Source organism: Nomascus leucogenys, chromosome 3 (genome assembly GCF_006542625.1).
Source record: "Nomascus leucogenys isolate Asia chromosome 3, Asia_NLE_v1, whole genome shotgun sequence".
Taxonomy (NCBI): Eukaryota; Metazoa; Chordata; class Mammalia; order Primates; family Hylobatidae; genus Nomascus; species Nomascus leucogenys.
This window is the reverse complement of record NC_044383.1, coordinates 65586374-65610409: the sequence shown is the minus strand read 5'-3', so window position 1 is coordinate 65610409 and position 24036 is coordinate 65586374. Positions and strand designations below refer to the sequence as shown.

The following is a 24036-nucleotide window of genomic DNA, read 5'->3' as shown; positions in this document are numbered from 1 at the left end:
ATCAAATAACCTGCCTCACCATGCTATCTATCTTACTTCTGCTTTTCCAATTAACCATAATACTCCCAAAATAACCCCTTTTATAAAGGGTCATTTTAATTATCTGAGTTGAGTTCCCTCTTAATAATATCAGGGAAGAAACAAAATTTTAACCACTTCTTTTTTTTTTTTTTTTTTTTTTTTTTTTTTTTTTTTTTTTTGAGATGGAGTCTTGCTCTGTCCCCCAGGCTGGAGTGCAGTGGCGCGATCTCGGCTCACTGCAAGCTCCGCCTCCCGGGTTCACGCCATTCTCCTGCCTCGGCCTCCCGAGTAGCTGGGACTACAGGTGCCCGCCAACACGCCCGGCTAATTTTTTGTATTTTTGGTAGAGACGGGGTATAACCGTGTTAGCCAGGATGGTCTCCATCTCCTGACCTCGTGATCCGCCCGCCTCGGCCTCCCAAAGTGCTGGGATTACAGGCTTCTTACCAATGCATGAATGACTAATATTGTCTCAAATGTGTTATCTCTTTAGTTCACCCAATTCCAAGCCATGTTTGGAGATTTCTGTAGCCAGAAGCAGAGTCTGAAAGAAAGACGTCTCCAATAATGGAAACTGAAGAACAAAGACAACTTTTTGAGAGTGATAATTTGGAAAAAGAATGTATTTTAGCACTCCACACAATATAGCATAGGCATGCTTGTCAGCATGCTTCATTTTTAAACTAACTCTGATAGAGGATGTTTTCTGATCGTGACTCATTATTTGTTGGATGGTATATTTTACATAGCACAAAAAATATACCCTTTATAAGTAATGGTCCATCTTAATTGGGATATAACTTAAAAATTCAATAATCTGTAAAAGAGTGAAGTAGAATGTAGGAATGTGAAGCAAAAACAAAGGAACAAAATATAGTGCAGGCTTGATTAGATTATTTCAGTTGGAAATGATACCTTTTGGTGTGGTTATTTGAACAAGTTATTTGAAAAATCACTACTGCTATTTTACCTGCAATTGTTAATGTGATAGTTTTTCACTGCCTTGGATGGAATGAAAGATCTCCAGTTATTTATTTCTATAACTTCTATGCAGCCAGTAAAATTCTTGACTGGTACAGGCATCTGAGAGAGAGAGAGAGAGGTAGAGAGAATTTAAATGATTTTCTTGAATATATTAATAATTATTCTTGCTTCAAACTGGTCAGGGTGTGCAACTGGATTTGGAGGCTGATTTGATTTATTCAACTTATTTATAGTACAGTAATTCAAATATCTTCATAAGTATCAATCCAAAAAGTAATAGGATTTTTCCATATCTTGGCTATTACGAATAATGCTGCAATGAACATGGGCAAAATTATAAAGAAATTAATTATGTTTGTGTACACACAAACACAATGCTATTTAACCTTATAAAAGAAGGAAATCCTGCCATTTGTTATAACCTGGATGAAACTGAAAGATATTATGCTAAGTGAAATAAGTTAGACACAAACATATGTGATTATCTCACTTATAGGTAGACTCTAACAAAATGAACTCAAATACACAGAAATAGAGACCAAATCTGTGGTTATAAAGCCAAGGTCTGAGGCTGTGGGTGGGGAGAAAATGTGCAGATTTAGGTCAAGAGATACAAAGCATCAGATATTTAGAATAAACAAATCTACAGATCTAATGTATAACATGAGGATTATAGTTAAAAATATTGCATTGTATTTGGGACTTTCGGTGAATGAATAGATTTTAGCTGCTCTTGCTACACATAGATGAAAAATGGGTAACTATATGTGATAATGGATGTTAATTTGCTTCACTATAGTTACTATTTTACTACCCATATGTATCTCATAACATCATGTGGCCCATACCTTAAATATATACAATAAAATTTATTTTAAAAATTGTAGGAAAGAATGCCACCTTATTCATCAAAAGTTACTCATGCCTATATATCTTAGTACTGTATAGATTACATGGTCACTAATACTTAAAAAATTACATAATTACAGCAAATTATCAATGAAAAATAGAAGAAAAGCTAATACACTCATCCTTCCCATCAAGGCACTACATTTTTCCATCTTTGGCCTGTTTCTTGCAGTTTTTTCTCTCAGACATCAATTACCTTGCCCTATCTGCAGATATCAAAACATTAAGAAGAATTGCTCTTCTAGGGACCAAAGCTAACAAAGTAATCTATAAAGATTTGTGATATATTTTACATGCCTTTTGTGTTCTGCAGCTTGTCCTCCTTAGGAATAAGTTGGGAAAAAATGATAACAAAAAGATGCTAAGGGTCCAAGAACAAGAAGAGAAGTACATTGAAGAACATTCAATTTGGTGAACAAAAATAACCTAATCATTATGAGCATACAATATTATACTAGTAATTACATGTGTATCTAAATGTATATTTATGAGAAAAAGAGAAAGTAAAAGTGAATACAGCTCAGAATTGAATAGTTAGAAATGAGCATTCATTCAGGTTCTGTCCTCTGATAAGTTCTTAATATTACTAAAAATTTCAAGCTTAGGTGAACCAAATTATGACCAGAGAAATCATTAAACTTACACACTGAAAAATATGTTAGTTATCTTAATTTTTGAATTAAAATTACACACTATTTGCATCTCAAGACTTTGTATCTTATTGAATATATTATAAATAATTAATAGAATAAGGCCTTTGTCTTGTTTAGAAATTTCAGGATTAATATGTTTATATGTTTCACTTTTTAAATCATAGTTTAGAACCTTTGAAAGTTTGCTATAGGCTCAAATGTACTGCAAAGACTCTCACCTGGTAATACTCTGTCAAATGTCAAAAATGACTGAACTGCCGGGTGCAGTGGCTCACGCCTGTAATCCCAGCACTTTGGGAGGCCGGGGCGGGTGGATCACAAGGTCAGGAGATCGAGACCATCCTGGCTAACACGGTGAAACCCCCTCTCTACTAAAAATATAAAAAATTAGCCGGGCATGATGGTGGGCGCCTGTGGTCCCAGCTGCTCGGGAGGCTGAGGCAGGAGAATGGCATGAACCCTAAAGCTGGAGGTTGCAGTGAGCTGAGATCGGGCCACTGCACTCCAGCCTGGGGGAGAAAGCGAGACTCTCTCTCAAAAAAAAAAAAAAAAAAAAGACTGAACTAGAAAATAAAACAATATTTCACACAAACGAGTCAAGTAGATTCCAAAGAAACTATTTAATAGAAGCATTTGGCTTTTATATGCTGCAGTTGGGAAAGTACTGATTTGTCATTGTTAAAGTTTCTCTAGCTTTATTAATGTTTTTAATTTTTAGATTTAATTCTTATTTTTACTGCAGTTATATACTTAGTTTTTTACATTTAAAAATAAAGTTTATGACTATGTCTCCTGAAATAATATTATAGTTTACTATAAAAAAAGGTCTTATAAAAATGCTTTTGATTATAATGATAGTGAATGTTCAAACTTAAATCTGACATAGCTCAGCAATGGCATAAAAGTATGTTTACATTGCAGTACATATTTTTCTCTGTTAAGATCCTTATTATTCATAGGGATAAAAAAGGAGAAACTGATAATGTTTAAATTAATATAAACACACTAGAGAGCTATGAAAAATGGTCTATAAAGGAAATGATTCTATGTTACTCTATTGAGATACTTCTCAGAATTCTATAATTCAATTTCATTCACACATTATGAATTAAAAATGCATATTAATTTATTCACCTTGGGCTTTGAAAAATGGCAAGAAAAAATTTCCCAGCCATTAGCCTTTACATTTGAGTAAATTCAAAATTTCTTCATTTCTTATGTTTTAATAGACTGACCACTCTCTAGTTCTATCACACATTATCTTTTTGCAGTACTGTTTGGAATAGTTATTTAGCTTCCAAATAAATTCTCACTTTTTTTCACTTTAAATATACAAACAACCTTATAAAAATGTGAGCAAAGGACATGAACAGACACTTTTCAAAAGAAGTCAGACACGTGGCCAACAATCATGTAAAAAAAAAAAAAGCTCAGCCAGGCACGGTAGCTCATGCCTGTGATCCCAGCACTTCTTTGGGGGGCCGAGGCACGTGGATCATGAGGTCAAGAGACCAAGACCATCCTGGCCAACATGGTGAAACCCTGTCTCAACTAAAAATACAAAACTTAGCTGGGCATGGTGGTGCACACCTGTAGTCCCAGCTACTTGGGAGGCTGTGGCAAGAGAATTGCTTAAACCTTGGAGGCAGAGGTTGCACTGAACCAAGATCGTGCCACTGCCCTCCAGCCTGGTGACAGAGCAAGACTCCATAAAAAAAAAAAAAAAAAAGCTCAGCAGCACTAATTAAATGCAAATCAAAACCACAATGAGATACCATCTCACACCAGTCCCAACGGCTATTATTAAAAGTAAAAACAAACAAACAAAACAAAACAAAAAAATAACAGATCTGGCAAGGTTGTGGAGAAAAAGGAATGCTTATACACCATTGGTGGGTGTGTAAATTAGTCCACCCATCGTGGATGGCAATGTAGCAATTCCTCAAAGACTTAAAGACTAAAATACCATTCAATCCAGCAATCCCATCACTGGGTACATACCCAAAGGAATATAAATCATTCTATAATAAAGACCATACACATATATGTTCACTGCAACACTATTCACAATAGCAAAGACATGGAATCAACCAAAATACCCATCAATAATAGATTGGATAAAGAAAATGTGGTACATAGACACAATGGAATACTACACAGCCATAAAAAAAGAACAAAAACATGTCTATTGCAGGGACATGGATGGAGCTGTATTAGTATCCTTAGGAAACTAATACAGAAAAAGAAAATCAAATACCACATGTTCTTACTTAGAAGTGGAAGCTAAAGGATGAGAATAGCTGGATACATAGAAGTGAACAACATGTACTAGGTCTATTGCCTATTGGAGGGTGAAGGGTGGGAGAAAGGAGAGGATGAGGAAAAGTAACTAATATGTACTAGGCTTAATACCTGAGTGATGAAATAATCTGTACAACAAACCCCCAGGACACCAGTTTACCTATAAACAAATCGGCACATGTACTCCTGAACTTAAAATAAAAGTTAAAAAAACAACAACATATTTTAAAAGGTGAAAAAAAAGAGAGAGAGAGAGAAAGGGAACTGAGCATATGAGTGACCAAAATGGGAAGACTGGACTGAATGTTTTTTTGTGTACTTTACGTGCTGGAACCACGTTGAATTTATCATTTATACAAAAGTATAATTTTAAAACTCAAAGTTAAAAATCAAAAGAACAAATTTTCTATACGGCTAAATTTATTCAATCCTCATTTATTTCAAAGGTTCTTGTTTTTATAATATGATGGTGATAGTTGATAGTAGATACTGTTTTTGGTTTTTATTTAATGTAGTTTTTAAAATAAAAATAATTTATTAAAAAATAATAAAGTATATATTAACATTTCATTTTGTAAAACATAAGTGAAACCTGAACTCAAATAATGAGCCTTAATAATAAACTCTAAAGCACATAGTTTTTAGATCATTTCTAGTGTTGAGAAACCTTTCTTTCTTGAATTTGTGTTTATAATCAGGTTAATTAGGTTTCTGGTACAGGAGTCTTAAAAGTAATAGAAGGGAAACAAATATACACAATTCACATGACAATTTGTAATGTAAAATATATAATAGATTAAAGACAAGTAATTATCTGCATTAGACTATAAGAATGGTACCATTGCATGGTATCTTCATTAAAAAAAATTGTAGTCACATGTGCTGCTGTGATTTCTCAAATACAGTTCTTATTATTAATCCAGGACAAAAAACCCCTGGTTATTTCTAAACAAACAATGTAAAATGGCAATGTAGCCAAATCATAGCACTAGGAATATAATTCATGGTACTAAGCATTAATAATAAAAACAGAATTCTCAAGCTTGCTGGCAAGATGACTCAATAGAAACAGCTCTGGTGTGCAGCTCCCAGAGAGATCAATGCAGAAGGCAGGTGATTTCTGCATTTCCAAATGAGGCATCTCATTGGGACTGGTTGGACAGTGGGTACAGCCCACAGCAAGCCAAAGCAGGTTGGGGTGTCGGCTTACCTGGGAAGTGCAAGTGGTCAGGAGATTTCCCTCCCCTAGCCAAGGGAAGCCATAAGAGACTATATCAGGAGGAATGGTGCACTCCGGCTTAGATATTGTGCTTTTCCCACAGTCTTCACAACCGGCAGGCCAGGAGACTCCCTCTGGTGCCTATGCTACCAAGGCCCTGGGTTTCAAGCACAAAACTGGGCAGCCTTTTGGGGAAGACACTGAGCTAGCTGCAGAAGTTTTTTTTTTTTTTTTCATACCCCGGTGACACCTGGAATGCCAGCGAGAAGGAACCGTTCACTCCCCTGCAAAGGGGGCTGAAACCAGGGAGCCAAGTGCTCTGGCTCAGCAGGTCCCACCCCAACGGAGCCCAACAAGCTAAGATCCAGTGGCCTGAAATTCTTGCTGCCAGCACAGCCATCTGAGGTCAACCTAGGATGCTCGAGCTTGGTGGGGGGAGGGGCATCAGCCATTACTGAGGCTTGAGTAGGTGGTTTTACCCTTACAGTGTAAACAAAGCCACTGGTAAGTTGGAACTGCGTGGTAAGTTGGAGCCCACTGCAGCTCAGCAAGGGTGCTGTGGCCAGACTGCATCTTTAGATTCCTCCTCTCTGGGCAGGGCATCTCTGAACAAATGCTATCAGCCCCAGTCAGGGACTTATAGATAAAATCCCCATCTCCCTGGGAAAGGGCAACTAGGGGAAAGGGTGGCTGTGGGGGCAGCTTCAGCAGGCTTAAATATCCCTGACCGACTACTCTAAAGAGAGCAGCAAATCTCCCAGCACATTGTTTGAGCTCTGCTAAGGGACAGATTGCCTCCTCAAGTGGGTCTCTGACCCCTGTGTATCCTGACTAGGAGACACCTCCCAGTAGGGCCTGACAGACATCTCATATAGGAGAGCTCTGGCTGGCATCTGGCTGGTGCCCTTCTGGGATGAAGCTTCCAGAGGCAGGAACAGACAGAAATCTTTGCTGTTCTGCAGCCTCTGCTGGTGATACCAAGGGAAACAGGATCTGGAGTGGACCTCCAGCAAACTCCAGCAGACCAGTAGCAGAGGGGACTGACTGTTAGAAAGAAAACTAACAAACAGAAAGTAATAACATCAACATCAACAAAAAGGACGTCCACTCAGAGACCCCATCTGAAGGTCACCAACATCAAAGACCAAAGGTAGATAAATCCACGAAGATGGGGAGAAACCAGCGCAAAAGGGCTGAAAATTCCAAAAACCAGAATGCTTCTTCTTCTCCAAAGGATCACAACTCCTTGCAGCAAGGGAACAAAACTGGATGAACAATGAGTTTCATGAATTGAAAGAAGTAGGCTTCAGAAGGTAGGTAATAACAAACTCCTCTGAGCTAAAGGAGCATGTCCTAACACAATGCAAGGAAGCTAAGAACCTTAAAAACAGGTTAAACCAATTGCTAACTAGAATAACCAGTTTAGAGAAGAATATAAATGACCTGATGGAGCTGAAAACCCAGCAAGAAAACTTTGTGAAGCCTACACAAGTTTCAACAGCCAAATCGATCAAGCAGAAGAAAGGATATCAGAGATTGAAGATCAACTCAGTGAAATAAAGCAAGAAGACAAGATTAGAGACAAAAGAGTGAAACGAACAAAGTCTCCAAGAAATATGGGACTATGTGAAAATACCAAATCTAGGTTTGATTGTTGTACCTGAAAATGATGGGGAGAACAGAACCAAATTGGAAAACACTCTGCAGGATATTATCCAGGAGCACTTCCCCAACCTAACAAGGCGGACCAACATTCAAATTCAGGAAAAACAGAGAACACCACAAAGATACTCCTCGAGAAGAGAAACCCCAAGACACATGATTGTCAGATTCACCAAGGTTGAAATGAAGGAAAAAATGTTAAGGGCAGCCAGAGAGAAAGGTCGGGTTACCCACAAAGGGAAGCCCATCAGACTAATGATGGATCTCTTGGCAGAAACCGTACAAGCCAGAAAAGAGTGGGGGCCAATATTCAACATTCTTAAAGAAAAGAATTTTCAATCGAGAATTTCATATCCAGCCAATCTAAGCTTCATAAGTGAAGGAGAAATAAAATTCATTATAGACAAGCAAATGCTGAGAGATTTTGTCACCACCAAGCTTGCCACACAACAGCTCCTGAAGGAAGCACTAAACATGGAAAGGAACAACCGGTACCAGCCACTGCAAAAACATACCAAAGTGTGAAGACCATTGATGCTATGAAGAAACTGCATCAACTAATGAGCAAAATAACCAGCAAGCATCATAATGACAGGATCAAATTCACACATAACAACATTAACCTTAAATGTAAATGGGCTAAATGCCCCAATTAAAAGACACAGACTGGCAATTTGGATAAAGAGTCAAGACCCTTTGGTGTGTTGTATTCAGGAGACCCATTTCATGTGCAGAGACACACCCAGGCTCAAAATAAAGGGATGTGGGAAGATTTACTAAGCAAATGGAAAGCAAAAAAAAAAAAAAAAAAAAAAAAAAAAGCAGGGGTTGCAATCCTAGTTTCTGATAAAATAGACTTCAAACCAACAAAGATCCAAAGAGACAAAGAAGGGCATTACATAATGGTAAGGGCATTACATAATGGTAAAGGCATTACTGCAACAGGAAGAGCTAACTATCCTAAATATATATGCAACCAATACAGGAGCACCCGGATTTATAAAGCAAGTTCTTAGAAATCTACAAAGAGACTTAGAGTCCCATATAATAATAGTGGGAGACTTTAACACCCCACTGTCAATATTAGATGAATGAGACAGAAAATTAATAAGCACCACATCATACTTATTCTAAAATTGACCATATAATTGGAAGTAAAACACTCCTCAGCAAATGCAAAAGAACAAAAATCATAACAAATAGTCTCTCAAACCACGGTGCAATCAAATTAGAACTCAGGATTAAGAAACACACTCAAAACTGCACAACTAAAGGAAACTACACAACTTGCTCCTGAGTGACTACTGGGTAAATAACAAAAATTAAGGCACAAATAAAGATGTTCTTTGAAACCAATGAGAACAAAGACACAACAGAATCTCTGGGACACATTTAAAGCAGTGTGTAGAAGGAAATTTATAGCTCTAAATACCCACAGGAGAAAGTAGGAAAGATCTAAAATTGACAGCCTAATATCACAATTACAAGAACTAGAGAAGCAAGAGCAAACACATTCAAAAGCTAGCAGAAGGCAAGAAATAACTAAGATCAGAGCAGAACTGAAGGAGATAGAAACATGAAAAACTCTTCAAAAAATCAATGAATCCAGGAGCTGGTTTTTTGAAAAGATCAACAAACTAGATACACCACTAGCCAGACTAATAAAGAAGAAAAGAGAGAAGAATCAAATAGACACAATAAAAATGGTAAAGGGGATATCACTACCGATTTCACAGAAATACGAACTACCATCAGAGAATACTATAAACACCTCTACACAAGTAAACTAGAAAATCTAGAAGAAATGAATAAATTTCTGGACACATACATGCTCCTAAGAATAAACAAGGAAGAAGTCAAATCCCTGAATAATAAGTTCTGAAATTGAGGCAGTAATTAATAGCCTACCAACCAAAAAACGTCCAGGACAAGAAGGATTCACAGCCAAATTCTACCAGAGGTACAAAGAGGAGCTGGTACCATTCCTTCTGAAACTATTCCAAACAATGGAAAAAAAAGGAAACCTCCCTAACTCATTTTATGAGGACAGCATCATCCTGATACCAAAATCTGGCAGAGACACATACACAAAAAGAACATTTCAGGCCAATATCCCTTATGAACATCAATGAGAAAATCCTGAATAAAATGCTGGCAAATCAAATCCAGCCACACATCAAAAAGCTTATCTACCATGATCAAGTCGGCTTCATCCCTGGGATACAAGGCTGGTTCAACATACGCAAATCAATAAGTGTAATCCATCACATAAACAGAACCAATGACAAAAACCACATGATTATCTCAATAGATGCAGAAAACGCCTTCAAAAATATTCAACAGCCCTTCATTCTAAAAACTCTCAATAAACTAGGTACTGATGGACAGTATCTCAAAATAGTAAGGGCTATTAATGACAGACTTACAGCCAATATCATACTGAATGGGAAAAAAACTGGAAACATTTCCTTTGAGAACTGGCACAAGACAAGGATGCCCTCTCTCACCACACCTATTCAACATAGTATTGGAAGTTCTGGCCAGGGCAATGAGGCAAGATAAAGAAATACAGAGTATTCAATTAGGAAAAGAGGGAGTTAAACTGTCTCTGTTTGCAGATGATATGATTGAATATTTAGAAAACCCCATCGTCTCAGCCCAAAATCTCCGGAAGCTGATAAACAACTTCAGCAAACTCTCAGGATGCAATATCAATGTGCAAAAGTCACAAGCATTCCTATACACTACTATAACAGACAAATAGCCAAATCATGACTGAACTCCCAATCACAATTGCTACAAAGAGAATAAAATACCTAGGAATACAACTTACAAGGGATATGACGGACCTCTTCAAGGTGAACTACCAAACATGGCTCAAGGAAATAAGAGAGGACACAAACAATTGGAAAAACATTCCATGCTCAAGGATAGGAAGAATCAGTATCCTAAAATGGCCATACTGCCCAAAGTAATTTATAGATTCAATTCTATCCCCATCAAGCTACCGTTGATTTTCTTCACAGGATTGGAAAAAAACTACTTTAGATTTCATATGGAACCAAAAAAGATCCTGCATAGCCTAGACAATCCTAAGCAAAAAGAACAAAACTGGAGGCATCATGCTACATGACTTCAAACTATACTACAAGGCTACAGTAACACAAACAGCATGGTACTGGTACCAAAACAGATATATAGACCAATGGAACAGAACAGAGACCTCAGAAATACCACCACACATCTACAACCATCTGATCTTTGACAAACCTGACAAAAATAAGCAATGGGGAAAGGATTCCCTATTTAATAAATGGTGTTCAGAAAACTGGCTGCCCATATGCAGGAAGGTGAAACTGGATCCCCTCCTTACACCTTATATAAAAATTAACTCAAGATGGATTAAAACTTAAATGTAAGATCTAAAACCAAGAAACTGTAGAAGAAAATCTAGGCAATACCATTCAGGACATAGGCATGGCAAAGACTTCATTACTAAAACACCAAAAGCAATGGCAACAAAAGCCAAAATAGACAAATGAGATCTAATTAAACTAAAGAGCTTCTGCACAGCAAAAGAAACTATCATCAGAATGGGAGAAAAATTTTTAAAATCCATCCATCTGACAAAGGGCTAACATTCAGAATCTACAAAGAACTGAAATTTACAAGAAAAAAAAAGACCCCATCAAAAAGTAGGCACAGGATATGAACAGACAATTCTCCAAAGAAGACATTTATGCGGCCACCAAATGGATGAAAAAAGGCTCATCCTCACTGGTCATTAGAGAAATGCAAATCAAAATCACAATGAGATACTGTCTCATGTCAGTTAGAACTATGATCATTAAAACGTCAGGAAACAACACATGCTGGAGAGGATATGAAAAAATAGGAACGCTTTTACACTGTTGGTGGGAGTGTAAACTAGTTCAACCATTGTGGAAGACAGTGTGGCAATTCCTCAAAGATCTAGAACTAGATATACCATTTGACCCAGCAATCCCATTACTGGGTATATAACCAAGGGATTATAAATCTACTATAAACACACATGCAAACGTATGTTTATTGTGGCACTGTTCACAATAGCAAAGACTTGAAACCAGCCCAAATGCCCATGAATGATAGACTGGATAAAGAAATTGTGGCACATATAAACCATGGAATACTATGCAGCCATGAAAAGGATGAGTTCATGGCTTTTGTAGGGACATGGATGAAGCTGGAAACTATCATTCTCAGCAAACTAACACAAGAACAGAAAACCAAACACTGCATGTCCTCACTCATAAGTGGGAGTTGAACAATGAGAACACATGGATACAGGGAGGGGAATATCACACACCAGGGCTTGTCAGGGGGTGGGGGCCTAGGGGAGGAATAGCATTGGGAGAAATATCTAAAGTTGATGACAGGTTGATGGGTGGAGCAAAGCACCATGGCATGTGTATACCTACGTAACAAATCTGCTTGTTCTGTACATTACTCCAGAACTTAGATCATAATAAAAAACACCCAGAATTCTCACTTTTTTCATTTCAAACATGTTGTCTTACATTTCTAAATATATCTTCCATATGTTACCTTTTATTCTACCTCCATATTAGTATAACAATATTTAATTCTCTCTCTGGCATTTGATGGCTTTAGCTCTCATTCCTTTAAAGAAAGTTGAAGTCAGTGGATTATCCATACTGTATAAGCAGTTTCTATATTAATAATCAATAGTAGTTACACAAAGTTTAGACAGAGGGCATTCGATGTGATAATACAGACTGCTGTATACGATATTGCAGATTTACAACTGAACAATTTTAAATACAAACACATCACAATTTTTTAAAATCATGTATCTAACCATTTGATGCCATGAAAACACATGAAAGTATGAGAAGTTTTCATGTTTTTATCCTCTTGACATATTAGACACAATCACTTGAAGAATATCTAAATTATTGGTTAACCTGCTATTAAGGAACAATTTTTTTTTGGAGTTGAAATGCCTTTTCCAAACAAATTTTTATTTTTATTTATTTTAAAACTTATTTTAAAATCTATTTTTGTCTGTGATTTTTTATTTAAAAAATTATTATTTATTTTATAGATATATACTAGGTATGGATATTTGTGGGGTATGTGAGATATTTTGATACAGACAGAGATTTCCCCTTAAATTACAGAGAATATTCCAGTTAAGCTGCCACAAGACCTTTCTTCCCTGCTGCTGCTGCTGTGATGTATTCTTTTCTCAGTTTTCCTTATCATTGTGCCTCATCCCCACCTGGCACTCTTAATTTGCCTTGCAGTTCCAAGTTATTACTTGGTATCATTTTCCTGACACCTGAAGAGCTTCCTTTAACACATCTTATAATATAGATCTAATTAAAGCACATTCCCTTGGATTATTTTTTGGCCTAAAAATGTCATTAATTCATACTATTTTGAGTAACATTTTTTGTTGGATTTGGAATTCTGTGTTGAAGGGTTTTTTTGTTTTTTAAAGTCAGCACTGAAAAGATATTGTTCCATTGTCTTCTGCTTTGCATTGTTTGAGATGAGACGTCAGTGATAAATTTTTTATTAGGTTTTATTAAGATGATTAGATATATTGTTTGATATTTTTCTTCAAATCTGGACAATTTTGTTATTATTTCTTCAAATAGTTATTCTGTTCTTATTTATCTCTCCATCTTTTGGAACTCCAATTACTTGCAATTTTTATCTGTTTAGGTCATTGAGTCTATAGGTTGTTGAATCTCTGCTCATTTTTTCCCCACCATTTTATATCTTTCTTTCAGCATAGTTTCTACTCCAGTCAAGTTTAATGGTCTTTTATTCTGCAGTGTGTAATATATTGTTAAACAAACATAGTTGAGGTATTATATTTTTATCTTTAGATGTTCTATTTGTTTCACTTTATTAGCTGACTTTTTGTTATTTCTATACTAGATTATTTTTTAGTTTCCATTTTTCTCCTATTTTTCTTTCAGTCCTTAGACAAATTGATAACAATTTTAAAGTCTTTTAGGCTGATCATATAATCTCTATGAATTCTTTCCTTACTGGTTTTCTTTGAGTCATTTTTATCCAGGGTATGGGCCACAGTTTCCCACAAATTTTTTCCATATTTAATCATGTTCATTGAATTTTGGACATTGTATTATTACTTTATTTTGTATTCTTCCAGATTTTTCCCTATGTTCCAATTGTTTATGTAAATAAGATATTATAGTAGCAATCACTCATTCATGGCCAGAAAACCTATATGCTTCTTAAAAAATAAATTCTACTTGGCTTGTAACATAAAATAAATATGCTATTTTTAAATGAAAAATTCCACATGGCTTATAATAATGTAATAAACAGTTTCCAGTACCAAACCCTTACTATTACCCTGATTCCCTACTCAAAAAATTTTCATACTATTTCATAAACTTATTCTGTTATTGACTTTCAAGTTTCTAAGTAATATGTTCATATTTTTGTGTATTACCTTTTAAATTTAACACGTTTTTGCTTGGCTTAGCGTTTATGCTTCAATGATTGCCAAACTTTACAGATATAAATCCCTCTTTTTGTTATTCAAATACTATGAATACTTATTAATTTTAATCTTTTAAACATTTACAGTCTCTCCACTATCATGTTTAAAATTTACTTTATTGCTCTCCTATGGTGAATCTACTCTTAACTGAATTCTATATGTTACTCAGACTTAGTTTATTCATTTATTGCTATATTCATTGATAATATGATCAAATTTCATTAGTACCAGCTTCAAAATGACTGGAGTATTTGAAAGCTAATAAATAATATAAGGCTGATGTAATTTAGTCCTAAACTTCTTTAGCCACAAGCTAAAAGTAGAAAGAATGTGAGTGATATTGTGGTGAGTTAATTAATGACTTTGATAAATTACACGCGGGCCATAAAGGAGAAAAGAGAAAAATAAAGAAGTAGGATATTCCATGCTATGAATATTTATTAAATGACTACTAAGTACTTATTAGTTTCTCATAAATCATTCCAAGGCTTGGGACCTTGGAAAATAATAGATCAAGTAAAAGAGAGAAATTGGTAGGAAGTGCTGATTCTAAGGCCATATGGATGAACTTGGATGTTAATGTAGTGTTTCTGATGTTTAGTTGTTATATAAAGAAAATATTGGATGGTAATTATTTGTTGTGTATAAGGCCAAGTATCACATGTTAGTCTATAAATAAATGTGGGACTTTAGTAACTTAGTGACAAAACAACTATATAAATATAGGAATATTTTAGTTCATAAAATTTGGTGATACTTAAATCAATTTTATTTTACTTTGATATATTCACCAAGTCGTTTGCACTTTGTAATATTTATGGGGTTCAAGTGGACATAGTCTACATGTAGAAGTAAAACAGAAAGTGGGTTAAGTCAAATTCCCTATAAAAATATAAAATTTATACATGGATTTACCAATTATTTACTAAGCACATACTCAGTAGTAAGCACAGGGTCACCATACATGGTTATGCAAATTGTTCTTTGACAAAGTCTAGCTGATAAAGTGGAGTAGAGCCTGAAAATTAATCCACATTTTTTCCCCAAGCTGTCTGCTCAGAAAAGGTGTGCTTTAAAAAATCTGTAAACCTAGAAGGTTTACTTTTTCTAATTCAAACAAAATCACCATATAGCATCTGTGGGGCTAGGTGATGGTGCAATATCATGTTAGTAGAAACCCAGATAAAGTTCAGTTTAAAAAAAAAAAGGAAATAGACTGAAAGATTTCTGTTTCTGATAACAGCAGAGTAACTTGTTGGAGACCAAATCTCTTATTAAGATGACTAGATATAATTCATATAAAATTATATTTACAGGCTATAGGGAACTACCATGGAAGCAAGGATTTGAGGGGCCAATATCTCAGAGAGAAGGAAAGTACAAAGTGTTGATCTTGACATGTCCTCTTATATTTTGAATTTATAAGTGGCAGATGAAATTTGCAGAAGCTGAATAGGAACTTCTATAAGTTTTGTAGTTGAGGTGAAGTATTGAGACTCAGGAGCAAATAATCATTTTCTCTGGAGGATTGGAATGACAAAATTACAGGACAACATTTGAAGCTGTTTCTAAAGTTTTCAGGTCAGCAAGGTTTCAAACCAGCCAAAAGTTTATTCCATGGATATTTGCATAAGTGTTTTTGTTGGTTATTATTTCTTCACTGCAGAAACTGGCAAAGAATGTCTCTGGACAATGGCACTAGAAAAGCCTGAGTACAATTTTGTCTGTTTCTCTCCAGTTTACTCTCTCAGCAAGAACAGACATGCCCTTTTCCACAGTACAATCTCTACAGCACCTACCCCATCCTCAGACATTCACAAACATCATTTCAATGCAGCTATCTGTCTACTAATTTCCCATGATTTCTTTATTGTTTAACAGCTTTGTTGAGGTAAACTTCACATATCATATATAATTTATCTACTTAAAAATACAATTCAGGGTTTCAGTATGTTCACAGAGTTATTCAACCATTACTACAATTAATTTTAGAATAATTTGTCACCCCAAAAAGAAACACCTTACCTGTTAGTAGTTTGTCTCTATTATTTCTTCAATGCTAGGGAATTACTAATATTACATTCTATCCTCATAGATTTACCTATTGTGGACATGTTATATATACATCCTATGTGATTGGCTTCTTTAATTTGGTATAATTTTCTTAACATTTCTCTGTGTTGTAACATGTATCAGTATTTCACCCCTTTTTATTGCCGGATAACATTCCATTGCATGGATATATCATATTTTATCTATACATCACTTGATTCACCTTTGGGTTGTTTCCATTTTTTGGCTAGTATGAATACTCCTGCTATGATGTTTCATGTACAGATTTGTGTGTAGACATATTTGCATTTATTTTGAGAATTATGAGTCATCCAATAAATTTTCTTTATACATTTGTGTGATATATTTGTGTTCATGATTCCTGACTATACTGAAGTATAACTACTTCAGTATAAATCTTGAGGAGGGAGCTAGTAGCTAGGGGCTAATTCTTCACACTGATTTTGGGAAATTAATGCATCAAAACTACCTTTAATTGAAAACATCCTAAATGTCCATCTACAAGATCTTACCAAAATAAAATGCTGTACAACTACATGCTATGAATTGAAGTAGAAATATGTGCATAATGGACATATGGAGTGTACAGTAAATGCTGTGGTATCCATTGAGATCTCCCTCTGGGAGTAAAGGATTTTCACCCTCCTTTCACTATTGGAAGTGATGCTGGCAAGTTGATTTTACATTTGAACATTCTTTGGGAGTTACTTTAGCCCAAGAATGTGGGATCATCTAAGTTTACTCCTGTTTTCTGGGGGCAGTTTACATTCAACCATGGGTCTAAAAGGGACAATAACAGCCTGAACCCATCCCCCTAACTTTTGACAGCTCTTAATGGTCAGTCCAGCTACAAACTTGACATGGGATTGTTCAGAGCCTTTGGGACTCCTCCCTAACTCATTCTAGCAAACCAGCATCAGCCTAATACAAAAATCTGGCAAAGACACGACAAAGAATGAAAACTTCAGGCCAATATCCCTGATGAACATAGAAGCAAGAATTCTTAAGAAAATACTAACAAACTGAATCCAGTAGCACATCAAAAAGTTAATTCACCATGATGAAGTAGGCTTTATTTTGGGGATGCAAAGTTCATTCAACATATGCAAATCAATAAATGTGACTCACTGCATAAACAGAATTTATGTTTGCATAAAGCAAAAATCATATAATCATTGTGACAGATGCATAGGAAAGTTTCTCATAAAAGCCAACATGCCTTCATGATAAAAACTAGGCGTTGAAGAAATATACCTCGGAATATGAGCCATTTATGACATTCCATAGCCAACAACATACTGAATGGGCAAAAGCTTTCCCCTTGAGAACTTGAAAAAGACAAGGATGCCCCTCACATCACCCCATTCAATAGTCCTGGAAGTTCCAGCCACAGTAATCAGGCAACAGAAATAAATTAAATGCATCCAAAATAGGAAAATAAGTCAAATGATCTGTCTTCACTGTGATGGGACTGTATATTTAGAAAACCATAAAGACTCTGCCAAAAGCCTACTGGACCTGATACATAATTTTAGCAAGATTTCAGGATACAAAATCAATGTATAAAAATCAGTATATTTCTATATATCAATAACATCCAGGCTGAGAGTCAAATCAAGAATGCAATCTTGTTTACAGTAACCACAAAGAAAATGAAATATCTAGGAATACAGCTAACCAAACAGGTGAAAGACCATACAAAGAGAACTGCAAAACACTGCCAAAAGAAATCAGAGATGACACAAATAAATGGAAAAATGTTCCATGCTCATGGGTTGGAGGAATTAATATACTGAAATGGCCATATTACCCAAAGAAACTTAAAGATTTGATGTTATTCCTATCGAACTACCAAAGTCATTCTTCACAGCATTAGAAAAAAGCTATTCTAGAAGAACAAACTAGGAATCCCAAGAAGACCCACAGACCTTCTGAAGGAAGTGGACTGCTCCTGCAGGACCCTGGAGATATCTCAAATACTGTGCTGGTATCCACAGCTGAGAGACCACAAATGGTTAATATCACAGGACTCTGTGTAGACAACCCCCTGGAGCCGGGTAGGCTTGCTGTGTAGCTAGATCCAGAAGAGAGAGAACAATCATTGCATCTTGGCTCACAGAAAGCCACATTCATGGGAAAAGGGGGAGAGAACTGCATCAAGGGAACACCCTATGGGACAAAAGAATCTGAACAACAGCCTTCCTCTGACAGAGCCTACCCAAATGAAAAGGAACTAGAAGACCAACTCTGGTAATATGACAAAACAAGGCTCTTTAACACCCCCCCAAAAGTCTCACTAGCTCACCAGAAATAGTTCCAACCTAAGAAGAAATCTCTGATTTACCTGAAAAAGAATTTAGGAGGTTAGTTATTAAGCTAATCAGGGAGGCACCAGAGAAAGGCGAAGCCCAGTGCAAGGAAATCCAAAAAACAATACAAGAAGTGAAGGGAGAAATATTCAGGGAAATAGATAGCATAAAGGAAAAACAAACCTTCAGGAAACACTGGACACACTTACAAAAATGCAAAATTCTCTGGAAAGTCTCAGCAATATAATTGAACAAGTAGAACAAAGAAATTCAGAGCTTGAAGATAAGGTCTTTGAACTAAATCTAAAAAAGACAAAGAAAAAAAATAAGAGAACATGAAAAGTCTCCAAAAAGTCTGGGATTATATTAAATGACCAAACCTAAGAATAATCGGTATTCCTGAGGAAGAAGAGAAATCTAAAAGTTTGGAAAACATATTTGGGGGAATAATTAAGGAAAACTTCCTTGCCTTGTTAGAGACCTAGACATCCAAATACAAGAAGCACAAGGAACACCTGGGAAATTCATCATAAAAAGCTCGTTGCCAACCATATTGTCATCATGAAGAAGGAATTAATGAAATCAACTATAACCTAATAGTAGTAATAGAAACTTAAAAATCCTCTTAAAGTTTCTGCAAAGTGTGACCCCCTCCCCCTGCTTACACTCAAGTTAAAAGAGAATATTAACATCCTGTCTTCTCTCTGTGGTCAGTGGACCTCATCTATACTTTCCAACTCCACATTCCTCAAAGTTTATTACAGGCCCAGTGAGTTCCTGCTTATCTCCCTAGCATGCCTGCAGGGTCATAAGACCAATAAGTTTAGGTCGCAAGACATGTTTCTTTCAAGATGTAAGAAATGTTGTAATGCTGCCTTTGTTTCTTCCTTCTGTAACTTACTTCCCATCTCACGTAGTTGCTGCCTTAAGATGTTTAAAAGTAGGAAAAGCCTTTTGTTTGGGGCTCAGACTTTCTGGACGAACGTCTGGCTGAGCCAGTTATCACCTTAATTTAATAAACTCTCCTGAACCTTTTTTGGTCTCTCCAATCTTTGATTGTCCTGTACCATTTCTGGGGGCCCAGCCAGGATTAGAGATGGCAGATTTTCTGTCTCCTTTACCTGTGGGCTAGAGCTCCAGGATGCGGGAGACTTGGGGTCCTTGGCGCTGCCAGGAGAGTTTCAGCCTGGAAGGAGAATGGCCCTTCTGCATTCTGGGGCCTTCCCCCAACAGCACAAATGGAATCAGTAGAAAGGGTTGCAGGATGGTCACGGGAGCAGCGTGTGCAGACATCTGAACCACAGTAAGGTTTGGGCCCTAAGGCGAGACCCATCCCATAAAGACAGAAGGGGAGCCTGATCCCATCCCAGGGCATGATGACTAGTCCCACCTGAGGGGGTTGGGAACACCGGGAGAGGCCCGTTGACTTGGACAAAATTCACACCCTAACTGACACCAGATGTGGATGGGGCCCACGAGTCAGAAAGGAAAACCATTTCAGGGACTGGGGAGGTGTGTGAAATTGTGTGAAAGAGACCGTCTTGGGAGAGACCCACATGGGGAGCGATGTGGGGAGGCACATATCTCTTAGTGTGGACTATGTGCTCCGAGGTGAATGTGGGAAAAACCAGACCTAGGACACTGTATATGGCCCATAGGACCAGCTCCACAGCTGCAGCTAGCTGTGACAGGAATTAAGGCATGCTCCTGGCTCCTGGCTAAGCAGTGTTTGAACCTCCCATAATAGGACCCAGTCTGGTGGATCCAAGAGTGAAAGTCAGAGTGAAAGCACCTCACAAGGGAGGAAATGGGAGGAAAAGTATCAAAGCCTACTCCACGGGGGTGAATGCTGAAAAACTTTAAAACATGTTTCAATGGTGATCATTGGGTTATGCTAACTCCACAGAAACTGAGGACCCTTTGTGAGATAGACTGGCCATCTTTTAATGTAGGGTGGCTGGCAGAAGGGACAATAGACAGGGAAATAATTGGCCTAGTGTTCCAGGTAGTCACTGGGGTTGGAGAACAGCCTGGGCACCCAGATCAGTTTCCATATATTGACTCCTGGCTAAGTATAATTCAAAACCACCCTAAGTGGAGGCAGGCCTGCTTTGAGACCTACTGTAAGACTCTAATGGCCCAGATAAAACCAGGAACCATAGAAAGAGATTGCAAGGCATCAGTAAAAGAAAAGGATTCACAGGAAAAGCAGAAAAAACCTGTCCTACAGGCCCTACCTGAAGAGTTAGAAAGTCCACCCCCCTATGCACCAATTTATCCATCCCTGGCAAGGTTTAGACAGGAAGCTGCCCCAGCTGCCTCCAGAGGTTCAGACTCAGAAGAAAGCACCCCTCAGGCAACACCATGCAGAGAGGAGCCAGAGCCCTTGCCTGAAAAGCCAAGGGAGGAACTCCAGGGGGATGAGGTCAGCTGCCTTAGATCAGGCCATGCCCAAGCAATGCAGATCCCCCTCCGAGAAACATGAGAACAAATTTATTTTAATGCACAGAATGAAGTCCAAGGAGGAGAATGCCTCTTTGTTTATCAGCCCTTCTCTACTACTGATCTTTTAAATTGATAGAGGCTGACCCAGGCTGGGACCCTAACCAGGCTCAAGGGCTACAAAGCTTTCAGTGGTATCGAGAAGCACTCCTAAATGGAATAAAGGCTGGAGGGAAGAAGGCCACCAATATTGGAAAGGTCTCAGAGGTCTGCCAGAAGCCAGATGAAAGTCCCAGTGAATTTTACGAGAGGCTCTGCGAGGCTTACCAGCTTTATACACAATTTGACCCAGAGGCTGCGGGTAATCAGTGTGTGGTTAATGTGGCATTTGTAAGCCAGGTACAAGGAGACATAAAGCAAAAGCTTCAGAAGTTAGAAGGTTTTGAAGACACCTAGATAACCCAGGTTATCTAGGTGGCTACTAACGTATTTGTAAATTGGGATGAGGAGGCCAAGAGAGAAGCTAGACACAGAGCTAAGGAAAAGGCAGACTTTGCTGGTGGCAGCCTTAGTTGGAAAAGAAACTGGTTTAGTGAAAGTATGTGGTTGTGGTCACGGTCGTGGTAGAGGACAAGCTAGGCAAAACTAGGTAGATAAGCCAGGACAAGAGGGCCAACCTAGGCCTGAGAGAGATCAATGTGTGAGATGCAAGCAGATGGGACACTGAAGAATGAATGCCCAGAAAGAGAAAAGGATAAAGGCAACAATCAGGGACAAAATGGCTGGCCAGAACCCCTTACTGCTGGTCAAGGGATTCAGAAGTCAGACATGGATTTAATCGGACTGGCAGGAATCAATTATTATTATGAGGACTGAGACAGACCAGGCTCCATTTCATTAGGCCCTGAGCAGCCTATGGTCTCAATGGAGGTAAGAGGCTAGAAAATGGACTTTATGGTTGATACTGGTGTGGAGCAATCGGTAGTAAATCAAGCAATTGGGCTATTGTCTAAAAATTGTGTCAATATAATTGGAGCTACAGGAATAACAGAAAAGAGGCCTTACTTCAAATTTAAAATATGTGTGATTGGAGGACAGAAAGTCCAACATGAATTTTTATATTTGCCAAATTGTCCGGTGCCCTTGTTAGGAAGAGACTTGCTCCAGAAATTGCAAGCACAAATCTCCTTTACGCTAGAAGGGGACATGACTCTAAACCTAGGTCAAAGAAAAGCCATCATAATGACCCTTACTGTCCCAACAACAGAGGAATGGAGACTCTATGAGAGATGCAAAATTTGTAAAGATGCTTTTTGCCAGTGGGAAAATGAGGCAATGTATAAGGAATTATTTCTCAAGTTGCCAGGGGTCTGGGTGGAAGACAATCCCCCAGGGCTAGCCATAAATCAGGCACCCGTAGTGGTGGAACTGCTGTGGGGCACTTACCCAGTGCGAATCCATCACTATCCCATTCCAGCAGAAGCCACCCATGGGATTACAAAGCATATAGACCAGTTCCTTAAATTTGGGATAATAGAAAGATGTGCCTCTTCTTGGAACACTCCATGGCTACTGGTGTTAAAGCCCCCTAGATATTACCAGCCAGTACAGGATTTGTGGGCAGTAAATAAGGTTTGCAGCTACATTACATGCCATTGTGTCCAACCCATATACAATGCTTGGGCAAATTCCTGCTGACGGTGCTTGGTTTACATGCTTATACATAAAGGATGCATTCTTCTGCATCCAACTAGCTCCTGAAAGCATCTTTGCCTTTGAGTGGGGCTCATCACAGTATATTTGGACCAGACTCCACCAAGGATTGAAAAACTCCCTAACCATTTTCGAGGAAGCACTAGCTCAGACCTGAAGGCTTTCATGCCACCAAGTGACTGCTGTGTGCTGTTGCAGTACATAGATGATTTATTGTTGGCTGCACCGACAAAAGAGTGCTCTCAAGGCACAGAAAGCTTCCTTCGTGTTCTGTGGGAGGCTGGCTATAAGGTTTCTAAGGAAAAGGCACAAATCTGTGGCCAAAGAGCAAGGTATCTTGGCTTTAACATCTCTCAAGGGCAGCGTGAGCTCGGACATGAATGAAAAGAGACTGTGTGTGGCATTCCTCAACCTGGCACTAGACAACAAGTGTGGGAGTTTTTAGGGGAAGCTGGTTTGTCTCATAGTTGGATTCCAAATTACACACTCGGCAAAACCATTGTATGAGACTACCAAAGGGAGGGGGGAAGAACCCCTCCTGTGGGGAAAAGAGCAGGACACGGCCTACAAAGAAATCAAGGCTTTGAGCCAGGTCCCAGCATTGGGACTGCCAGACATGACAAGGCCTTTTTACCTGTATGTCCATGAAAGAAAAGGAATAGCTACAGAAGTCTTGGTACAAAAACTAGGGTCATGATATCAGCCCGTGGCATATTTGTCCAAGTGACTAGACTTGGTGGCTATGGGATGGCATTGGCAGCCACTGCCCTGTTAGCGCAAGATGCTAACAAGCTCACATTTGGACAAAGGTTAATAATTTGCATGCCCCACATGGTCATCACCCTGATGGAGCAGATGGGGCATCGCTGGCTTTCTAACCCTAGGATGTTAAGGTATCAAGGACTTTTTTGTGAAAACCCCTACATAACCTTAGAGACTGAATAATCTAAATCCAGCCACACTGCTGCCAATACAGTGGGTGGAGCACGGAAAGCCCCCATTGTGTGGCCCAGGGTATCACTGTTGTGTGGAAACAGTGGATGAGGTTTTCTCAAGCTAAAAAGACTTAAAGGACCAGCCCTTAAAATACCGAGATGTTGAATACTTTACTGATGAAAGCAGCTTCATATCTGAAGGTGTCAGACGGGCTGGATATGCAGTGGTAACACTGAATTCAGTAGCCGAAGCCTGCCCTCTGCCGGT

The 24036-nt window shown here is 38.0% G+C and overlaps 1 protein-coding gene across 1 annotated transcript in view; it reads right to left on the bottom strand.

Moving 5' to 3' along the window:
• The window catches only part of EYS (eyes shut homolog), a 1808075-nt gene that overhangs the window by 605345 nt on the left and 1178694 nt on the right, over window positions 1–24036 (bottom strand). Inside the window, 1 exon segment of the mRNA XM_030809409.1 lies at window positions 992–1104. Within this exon segment, the coding sequence (XP_030665269.1) occupies window positions 992–1104 (113 nt within the window).